The sequence below is a fragment of the Spinacia oleracea genome, chromosome 5, assembly GCF_020520425.1.
Source record: "Spinacia oleracea cultivar Varoflay chromosome 5, BTI_SOV_V1, whole genome shotgun sequence".
NCBI lineage: Eukaryota > Viridiplantae > Streptophyta > Magnoliopsida > Caryophyllales > Amaranthaceae > Spinacia > Spinacia oleracea.
Genome location: NC_079491.1, coordinates 80056075 through 80067142, shown reverse-complemented (window position 1 = coordinate 80067142; position 11068 = coordinate 80056075). Strand labels below are relative to the sequence as shown.

Here is an 11068-nt window from a genome sequence, read left to right as displayed (position 1 = left end):
ATCAACCGCAAATTTAATCAATGGAAGAGATCAAATTAAAAAAAGTTGACTTTACCGAGTTGATGAACTGGGTATGGTGAGTGATGGCGGTAGAAGTTTTTTTTGAGGGAGATGGGTATTGCTTTATTTTCCTTTGAGAGTACAATAACACGGAAAATTTTAAGGGTTTGAGGCAATATTTACCTTAGGGTATTAGGGTTTGAATTGAAGACTTAATTTTAGTATATTTATAAATAAAATAAATCTGAAAATATATTTGTAGTTAAAATTCATTAAAATTTTATTTTTAATTGTAAAATTATCTTAATTTTCAAAAATAATTTATTATAAAATACCCGAAAATACGGGGTATTACAGTAGGGGCTTAGGAACATTTGCTGCTCGTAGGAGATAACGTGATCCCTCGGATCCGTGATCCCGCTGTATGTTAAGTGCGCTGGTAGCCTAACTTTAGGGATCTCCTCCATAACAATATCATTTGAGAACGGGGAAGATGCTGGGGTCATGATCCTCTTTCCTAGCCTCGCCCTAATACCTTCGCTCCTCGAGTTTCCTCTGTGGAATTGCTCGGGGGCGTGTAGGGGGCTAGGAGTTCGATCACTCCTCCTTCTCCTTCTCGACCGGCCACTGGCTTCGGGTTGCCTACTGGACCCACTGGTGCTGCCTAGCCTATCATGGACCGAAGGTCGCAACCTGCTGTGTACCGAACTTCGGATCCGAGTGCGGTCACTTGCTACTCTTTGGAGAGCTTGCGGCGTTGGAGACGGTGTTTCGATCCATTCTGGCTGTTGTTCTGCCCTTTTTTGCGTGTCCCATGTATTCTCTCTCCGTCTTGTCGTCAGGTGTGTTCCCAAAATCGTGGGGAGAGTACGTTCGGGTCTCGCAGTTTCCTCGTTAGGCGGTAGCCTGTTCAGCAGAAGCTGTCGTCTGATTCTCCTCGCTTCTCGGCGATCTGCCGTTTGTGCCTGTTCTTTCTCATTGAAGAGGAAGTTCTGCATGATAGTCATGGCCGCGGCGAGCTCTTCTCGAGAAGAGAGTGGAGGTCTGCTAGCTGTTGCGGCAGTAGCCCTTGTCGGCTGCGATCTCGCCTCTGATTGCAACTGCGCCTCCTCGTTGGACCCTGAGTCCGTATGGACGAGGACATCGTCACGGTTGTCATTGTTAGGGTTTTCCATTTTCCAAGTGGAAGATGGGGTGTTTTCCAAGGCTTTGAAGTGTTCTTCCCCACAGACGGCGCCAAATTGTTCCGGTGTTGAAGTGGATGGAACAATGGGCTTCGAATGAAGGCCATTTTGAGTGTGTTGAAGATCTTGCTAGCTTGAATGAATAATGTCCGAATTCACCTGCACAAAGACAAAGTTACTAGCCTCGGGGGTGTTTCCGAGGAAAGCCCCTCCGATGCCTAAGTAAGAACGATGCTCGGATTCTAGAGAGAGAAGTTCTCTAGAGAGTAGTCTTAAGGCGATAAATTGGACTTACCTTGAGGTGTGAGCCTTGGCGGCTTATTTATAGTGTTTGTGTAATAAATGTACCCATAGGTCATTTATTACTATTGGGCCTTGGGCCTTGTTGGTGGCTGATAAGCCATTTGAGTGGACAGTGGGTTTGATGTTGTTGTGTTAAGCCTTTGGGCTTTGGACTTGATGGCCCAATTGGGAGCCCAAACACTATATACCGGTCAAATTTTATTTCTTTTTAAAATACGGAGGGAGTACAAAGTAACTTACTCCCTCCGTATTTATTTAAGGAATACACTTAGCCGGGCATGGGTATTAAGAAGAAGAATTGCAGGAAATAAAGTAATAAAACAAGTGGGGTTGAAGTAGATATTTTAATAAGTAAAACATGTGGGGACCATGTCATTTTAGAGGGGTGGAGGTGGGGGTGTAGTTCTGAAATTATTTGTTTAATAGGGTGGTGGGACATAAGATATATTAAGTAGATTATTTAATTAGATGGTGGGGTTGATAAGTTACTAAAAATGGCAAGTGCATCTTTTTAAATAAATACGGCCGGAAAAAACAAGTGTATCCCTTAAATAAATACAGAAGGAGTATTATTTTATGTAAAATTCAGCGTAGGTAAAAAACTTAGTAGAACTACTCCCTCCGTTCCTTAATACTCGCACCGGTTTGACCGGTGCAGAGTTTAAGACAATTAAATTGACTTATTAATTTAATGGGTGATAGTTGATAGTGGGGTATTTTTTAATATAGTTAGTGGAAAATGTGTAAGGGGTAGTGGGGGTGTGAATTTTTTAATATATTTTTATAGGGAATGGGTTAGTAAGTACTCCCTCCGTATTTATTTAAGAGATACACTTGGTCAGACACGGGTATTAAGAAAAAAATTGAATGAAATAATGTAATAAAACAAGTGGGGTTTAGTAGATATTTTAATAAGTAAAACAAGTGGGACCATGTCATTTTAGGGGATGGGGGATGGGAGGTGGGGTGTAGATAGATTATTTAATTAGATGCTGGGGTTGATAAGTTACTAAAAATAACAAGTGTATCTCTTAAATAAATACGGCCGGAAAAATCAAGTGTATCTTTCCCTTAAATAAATACAGAGGGAGTAAGTGTGAAAAATAATATAATACCGATCGGTAAAAAAATTTCATTTATAAAAGCCATGCAAATATTAACGGACGGTCCGAAAATAAAAACGGTGCGAGCATTAAAGAGTGGAGGAAACATATAGGAAAATGTAAGATAAAATATTACTCCGTTACGTTGATGCATTCATTATTTAAGTAATCATAGAAAACTCCACAAAATACTTCCAAAAAGTAAGAAAGTATACATTCATCAGCCCACATGGAAAGTAATAATGCATCATCAAAGATTCAAAGATCAAAGAAATATCCACTCACCTACTCCGTTCCAAACAACATTAATTTAATAATTATACAATTATAATTATTAAAATTGAGATCTAGGAATGATAGATTGAAGAGGAAGCTGCTTAGCTGCTGCGGAAGCTGCAAGAAGGGTTTCAACAGGAAGAAGTGGACGACGTCGTTTAAGTCCATCAGAGTAGTTACAGTTGTCCCTAACAGCAGTAAGTTCGTTTGGAGACCTATCAAGTGAAAGCCACTGTTCAACAGTGAACAACTGTTGAGCACAGTCAATGTGGGGCCCAGTGGTGGTGACCTCCACGTAGTTACAGTACCAGTCGTGGCTGTGGTGACTTCCAGCTGATCCATCAGAGGTAAGCTCCATGGAGCAAACCGGTTTGCTCAGGCACGGTCCACGGCCCGAAAAGATGTCGAGGTTGCCTCGCTCGTAGTAGTCGTGGTCTTTCCCCATCAGCCCACCCCAGGCCTGTAGGTCTTTTACAAGTACCCCGTAGCCTGTATCATCGTAAAATGCTACGCTGATTTTGGCGTCTGTTCCGCCGCTGATGGCGTTGCTTGTTCTTACATACACTGTGTATACACATTCATTATCATCCTATGTATCACCAGAACAGAAACAAACAACAATCACCAAATATCAATATCGATCAAATAAATAAATAAATAAATTAGATCTCAAATTAAATGCGTGTAACAATGTGACAATCAAATCCGGACAGAGATTGATACTGTATGATAGAAAACTTACAGCGGTGGCGAATAAAGCAAAAATGGAGAAGCATAGGACGATTGCTAAATTGGATAGGATGTGTTTGGCTGCCATTTGATTAAGGCTAATTTCTCTCTCAAGCGGTTTGGCTATTTGCAGAGGAGATGTGAGTTTGTATTATTGAGATAGTGAGAATTAACTTGATTATTTAAAGGGATATTTTGTAATACTACGAATTTTATCAAAAGAAAACAAATACTTACTCCATTCTTATTCCGAAATTTAGTAAAACACTACGTTTAAGTTTGGTGATTTTTGAATTGCTGTCTTTTAGAAGAAATTTATATTTTACTACTCCCTCCATTCCTTTTTGTTGTTCCCCTAAGGAATGTTGGGGTTTTTTTAAGAAATATGGAATCTTGAGTTGTATTGGGATATGAGTAATGATTGGGTGTAAGAAATTATATATTTAAAATAAAGTGAAGAGAGAGAAAATATTAAAGAAATAAGATAAATGGAAATTAAACCCAGAATTTGTAAGAAATTAAACCCAGAATTTCGAATACTCAGAAGGCCAGAATACCCAGAATATTCAACCAAAATCGACGAACAAATTGTATCCAGAATATTCAACCAAAATCGACGAACAAATTGTACCCAGAATATTCAACCAAAATCGACAAACTATCTTCATCGAAAGCAATCAACCAAGAAAATCGATTTATCAACCCAGAAATCGACAAAATCGACAAATTAACCCAGATTTCAACCAAAATCGAATAAAAAATCGAGCAACATCAACCCAGAATTCAACAAAAATCAACCCAAATTAAACCCAGAAATACGAACAAGTTCAACCCAAATTAAACTGAGAAAATCGAACAACAAATTCAACCCAAATCGAACTATTTCAACCCAGAAAATCGAATAAATTCAACCAAATATCGAGCAAATTCAACCCAAATTCAACACAGAAATGCGAACAATTTCAACCCAAATTCAACCCAAAATCAACCACCAATTGAATTCGACCAAATTTAACCCAAAAATCGACCAAATACAACCAAAAAAATCTGCCAAAAAATCATCGAAAATCAACCGAAAAATTCGACGAAAATCAACCTAAAACTCGACAAAAACCACCCAGAAAATTCGACAAAATTATACCCAGAAATCGAGCAAAATTATACCCAGAAAACTCAACCAAAATTATACCCAGAAAACTCAACCAAAATTATACCCAGAAATCGAGCAAAATTAAACCCAAAAATTCGACCAAATTCGAGATAATTAAACCCAGAAATTCGACCAAAAAAACAGAAAATTAAACCTTAAAATTCGAGAAAATTATACCCAAAATCAACCACCAAATTTGACCAAATTTAACCCAAAAATTCAGCCAAAATAACAACCAAAATCAACCCAAATTTTCGACAAAAATCACCCAAAAAGTTCGACAAAAAAATGCACAAAAATAAATTAATACTCACTTTATCTCAATGTCACGATTTTGAGGATTTAGAGGTCAAATTCGACCATGAAAACTCTAGATCTAGAGTTTTTGTAGTCGAATTTCACCATCTAAAGCCATATTTCCGTATTTTACGACTTTAACGGAGAGTGGTGTCGGCGGCGGGGGTTTGGTTGTGGTGGTGGCGGCGACCTCACATCCAAATATGAAGAACAGAGAGATGTTTTGGAGGAGAGAGAGTGAAAAACATAGAGGAGGAGAGAAACAGAGCAAGAAATGAATAGAGGGAGGGAGAGAGAAAATGAAGGAGAGAGAAAATGAAGAGAGAGAGAGAAATCAGAGAGGTGGGAGAGGGGGGTGAAGTGAATGAGAGAGAATTGAAAGAGACGGGTAGTGGGTGGGGTTATGGGAAATGGAAAAATAATTAAATAAGGGTGGTGGGGAAAAAGATGGTAGAAAAAGTGTAGAATCTTAGGGTTTTTTGGTAAATAGTGGGGAATCTTAGGGTAAATTGGTAAAAAAACTATGGCCAAAAATAGTAAAGATTCAGTAGGGGAACAACAAAAAGAAACGCCAAAAAAGGAAATGGGAACAACAAAAAGGAATGGAGGGAGTACCTTATAAATTTGATTTTTTTGACTAACACTACCATTTGACATTTTCCATTAATGTTGTTCGTCTTTGAACCTCACTATAACTGCTATTTAATATGGTAAATGAATAAAGCAACAAATGAACACAACTATTTAAAAGAATAGAAGAAATACACGAGGAAAATATTAACGGAAAATGTCAAATTGTAGTGTTCAAACAAACCAAACTTATAAGGTAGTTAAATTAAAAAAAAGTTTTTAAAAGGTACAAATTCACAAACCCACCAAATTTAAAGGTAGTATTTCACAAAATATCTTTCTTATTTATATGACACAATTGAGTTTTTGACAATATTCATACAAGCTCATTTAATTTCCTTTTGTGATTTATATTTAAGAAAAAACATAGTCGTGTGGGGTCTTATTAGATTCGTCTCAATAAATATTTGCTAAATATCAAATTTTTATAATTTTTTCTTATCCATAATTGAAGGTATTAATGTTTGATATCATACATTGGCAAACGTGACTAAATAATTGGAAATAAGAATAGAGGAAGTAACAAAGCTACTCTTGGTCTAGTGGAACGTTTAGTGGGAGTTGATCCTTCATCATTCTTCTCCATTCTATTCGACTTATTTTGTCTAAACTTACATTATTTGAACATATTTTCACAGAAATAAACTTATTTGTTTGTCAAAACAAACTTATTTTTTAAAATTTATCTTAACAAAATTATCTGAACTTATTTTTTCTAAAATAAGTCAAAATAAGTCGAACATAACAGTCACATGGTGTCTAACCTGCTAACTTGAGTAGAGTTAACTCAAGCATGGTTTCAGCCCTAAGACCATTATTCTTTAACCTTTTAAAAGTGGGAGTCATATTACTGTAGCTTATCTACAGTAAAGTGAAAATGATTCCATATCTCTCTCTCTCTTCTCTCATTGTTCTTCCACCCTCACTATTCTCTCTTTTCAAATCCTCCCTATCTATGAAAGACTGATCATTTATACATCAAAGACCTCAAAAAAAAGATGTATCGATGGAAGACCAAACCCACATTGCTCATAGAAATACTAGGTTGAGACCTTACAACAAACCCACGAAAATACTTAGGAAAAAGCCGGAATTTTTTATGCAATTAGGATTTTTACTTACAATATTAAAAGGGATAATGAGTTAGTTATTGGATTGGCTGATGGATGAGTCGCTGCAGGATCATAGCGTATGTTGGAGAAAATGCTAGTAGCGGGGGCATTGTCGTCATTTCGCTTCGGGGTAGTAAGGGTATCATGGTAACTTCACAAGGACCGGAGGAAAATGAAAAAGGGGTTGACTTCAGCCAAGAATTGACCCGTTATCCTGTTTTGGTTTTGAAATTCGAATTTTAAAAAATTTCAAATGTATTTCCCAACTCCGTATCTTCTCTTCTCTCATATTTCATTACTTTGGCGATATACTTCTTTCTCTTCCTTCGTTATCCTCTTTCTCTCTCATCATTTTTCGTTCATTGTCTTGCAATTCATTAAAAATGCATATAATTTAATTAATGATGTCTATTTCTATGATGATTTTGGTATATGTAAAGATTTTTATGTTGATTTTGGTATAAAAGTTGATTACCGGTCTACATTACGAGCTTATAAGTTCTAATTTTATTACTTTGCAGACCTACATCGCTCTCCTTCTTGCAATTCATCTAAAGGTATGTAATTTAATTAATGATGTTGATTTATTTAAATTGTAGTTTACACTTGTTCCTAGTCGGTTTTGATATGAACCCTAAAATGATTTTTATGAACGTAACCCTAAAATCGAAAACCACCCTAAAAGTCGATTTCTGATATGAAGCCTAAATTAAATTCAAGGAATTTAAAGATAACCGTTTTGCATGCGATTTTCTGGAGTTAATTAAGGAACAAATTGTTTGGTTATGATACATATGACAATTCATAAATCATGCGGAAAAACCATTTAGCCAGGAATACATATTATTTACACATAATCATATAGCATAGTTTAGATGCATACTCTTTGTTGCGTGCCTTCCCTAGCTGCGCCCCAACCGAACAAGAACAAGTCTTTAGGACTCCAAGTATCGTCCCTCCGTAGATAGTCCACAGCACGTCCGGATCCGCCTTAAGATTGACCAACTAGAATCGCCCTTAAGGTACTAAAGATTTTCGGCACTCTTAGATAAGAAATGTGTCTGAATTTTCTCTCAAAAACTCACTTTGAATACTTGAATAATCTTTTAAAATATGTGACCCTAGGCACGTATTTATAGAGTTATGGAAAGGGTTTTGGAATCCTATTAGGATACTAATTTATTTAATTATAACCCTATTAGGACTCTAATTAAATAATCATTATCAAATAGTTTTAGGATTTAATCACACTTCGAATTCTGATTACTTCAGGATTCCTGCACACGCAATGCACGAGCACCGTACACCCGCGCAAGCCTTGCGGCCCACGCTAGGCGCACAGCGCTCGGCCCATTGCTGCGCTCCGCGCGCGCGCGCCCAAGGCCTTGGCTGGGCCTGGCCTTGCGCTGGGCCTGGTCGAGGCTTGGCGTGCGCTGGTGTGCGTTGGCTCGCTGGGCGACGGCCTGGCTTCGTGTTGGGCCTTCGTCTAGCGGGCCTCGTCCGATGCTAATTCGTACGATACGCTTCCGATTAAATTCCCGATTCCGGAATTCATTTCCGATACGAACAATATTTAATATTTCCGATTCCGGAATCAATTTCCGTTTCGAACAAATATTTAATATTTCCGTTTCCGGAATTATTTTCCGATTCCGATAATATTTCCGATTCTGACAATATTTCCGTTTCCGGCAATATTTCCGATTCTGGCAATATTTCCATTTCCGATAATATTTTCCGATACGTACCATGTTTCCGTTTCCGGCAACATCTACGACTTGGATAATATTTATATTTCCGACACGATCCATATTTCCGTTTCCGGCAATATCATCGTTTCCGGAGTATTCATTTCTTGCCTGTGACGATCTCAGCTCCCACTGAAACCAAGATCCGTCGATTCCGAATATCCATAGATGGAGTATCTAATGCCATTAAACACTTGATCCGTTTACGTACTATTTGTGTGACCCTACGGGTTCAGTCAAGAGTAAGCTGTGGATTAATATCATTAATTCCACTTGAACTGAAGCGGCCTCTAGTTAGGCATTCAGCTCACTTGATCTCACTGAATTATTAACTTGTTAATTAATACTGAACCCCATTTATTAGACTTAACATAGAATGCATACTTGGACCAAGGGCATTATTTCCTTTAGTCTCCCACTTGTCCTTAGGGACAAGTGTGCATTTCCTAATTCCTTTGTCGCTCGATGCTTTCTCTTGAACATAAGGTAAGAGTTGTCATCCTTATTATGTCCAGAGGTGTTTCTCGGTTTCAGAGTTCAACTGATCAAATAAACAGATAATCATAGCCTATGATTCATCCGAGCACGGCCATGCATTTCACAGTTTCTAGCTCTCCGAGTGGCCTTGTACAACTTTTAAGCATCTCATCCCGATTTATGGGAGGACAATCCCAATCTTGCGATCTTGAGATTAGACTTCGTTTGATAGGTGATTACCTGAGCGTTGCCTTTATAGCCTCCTTTTACGGTGCGACGGTTGGTCAACGTCAAAGCAACCAGTTCTCAAACAAGTAATCTCAAATCACTCAGGTATTGAGGATTTAGTGTCTAATAATTTTAATGAAATTTACTTATGACATATTTTCATCTCTTACAGTAAAGTTTCATAGGTCTTGTCCGATACTAGTCTTCCCAAAGTAAGTATCTATGCAAATGATTATGACATTGCCATGTCCACATAGTTCAAGAAACAGAACTACTGGTCATCTTGCATTCTAATCGTCTAACGTTTTCTATGCGTCCAATTTTATAGAAAACTCCGACTAGGGACCTTTTTCAACCTTTGACATTCAAGTTCACTTGATAGACATTTCTTAGTCACAGGACTGGTCCTGATAGTCTATCTTGAATATATCGTCAAATTGAAGGGACTCATCATTTAATAAACCACAAATTAAATGGAAAAATGAATTCTTTTCATTTATTGTGAATGATTAACCAATAATGTTTTACAAAGATTTAAACTCTAAAACTTTAAAACATTAAACAGAGACATCAAAGCCATTCTCCAATATGCTTGATTCCCATAGCTGCAGTGTGCGAGTTGTGCTTCGCCTGCGGCAGAGGTTTAGTCAATGGATCTGATATGTTGTCATCAGTTCCAATTTTGCTTATCTCGACTTCTTTTCTTTCAACGAACTCTCGTAGAAGGTGAAATCTACGAAGTACATGCTTGACTCTCTGGTGGTGTCTAGGCTCCTTTGCCTGTGCAATAGCTCCGTTATTGTCACAATACAGGGCTATTGGTCCTTTAATGGAGGGGACTACACCAAGTTCACCTATGAACTTCCTTAGCCATATAGCTTCCTTTGCTGCTTCATGTGCAGCAATGTACTCCGCTTCAGTTGTAGAATCCGCAATGGTGCTTTGCTTAGCACTTTTCCAGCTTACTGCTCCTCCGTTGAGGCAGAAGACAAACCCAGACTGTGATCTGAAATCATCTTTGTCGGTTTGGAAACTTGCGTCCGTATAGCCTTTAACAATTAATTCATCATCTCCACCATAGACCAGGAAGTCATCTTTGTGCCTTTTCAGGTACTTCAGAATGTTCTTGGCAGCAGTCCAATGCGCCTCTCCTGGGTATGACTGGTATCTGCTCGTAGCACTGAGTGCATACGCAACATCCGGGCGTGTACATATCATAGCATACATTATTGAACAAATCAATGATGCATATGGAATCCCATTCATTCGTCTACGCTCATCAAGTGTTTTTGGGCACTGAGTCTTGCTTAGAGTCATTCCATGAGACATTGGTAGGTAGCCTCGCTTGGAGTCTGCCATCTTGAACCTATCAAGCACCTTATTGATATAAGTGCTTTGACTAAGTCCAATCATCCTTTTAGATCTATCTCTGTAAATCTTGATGCCCAATATGTACTGTGCTTCTCCTAGATCTTTCATCGAAAAACATTTCCCAAGCCAAATCTTGACAGAGTTCAACATAGGAATGTCATTTCCGATAAGTAATATGTCGTCGACATATAATACTAGGAAAGAAATTTTGCTCCCACTGACTTTCTTGTATGCACAAGATTCGTCTGCGTTCTTGATGAAACCAAAGTCACTGACTGCTTCATCAAAACGTATATTCCAGCTCCTGGATGCCTGCTTCAATCCGTAGATTGACTTCTTTAGCTTGCATACCTTTTTAGCATTCTTTGGATCCTCAAAACCTTCAGGCTGTGTCATAAACACAGTTTCTGTTAAAACGCCGTTTAAGAAAGCAGTTTTGACATCCATCTGCCATATTTCG

General features: G+C 38.1%; 1 protein-coding gene across 1 annotated transcript; it reads right to left on the bottom strand.

Annotated features, from left to right (window-relative positions):
• Window positions 1–2710: 2710 nt before the first annotated feature.
• Window positions 2711–3766, bottom strand: LOC110777982 (PLAT domain-containing protein 3-like). Its single transcript, XM_021982552.2, has 2 exons — window positions 3609–3766; window positions 2711–3455 (listed from the first exon to the last, which is right to left on the bottom strand). Exons 1-2 carry the CDS (start codon window positions 3681–3683, stop codon window positions 2925–2927), a joined length of 606 nt encoding a protein of 201 aa, XP_021838244.1. The 5' UTR covers window positions 3684–3766; the 3' UTR covers window positions 2711–2924.
• Between the last annotated feature and the right edge of the window lie 7302 nt (window positions 3767–11068).

Coding starts and splice junctions, on each gene's coding strand:
- LOC110777982 (XM_021982552.2), bottom strand. CDS start 3,683: ATGGCAGCCAAACACATCCTATCCAATTTAGCAATCGTCCTATGCTTC. Junction 3,456..3,608: donor TTGCTTTATTCGCCACCGCT/GTAAGTTTTCTA, acceptor GGTGATACATAG/GATGATAATGAATGTGTATA.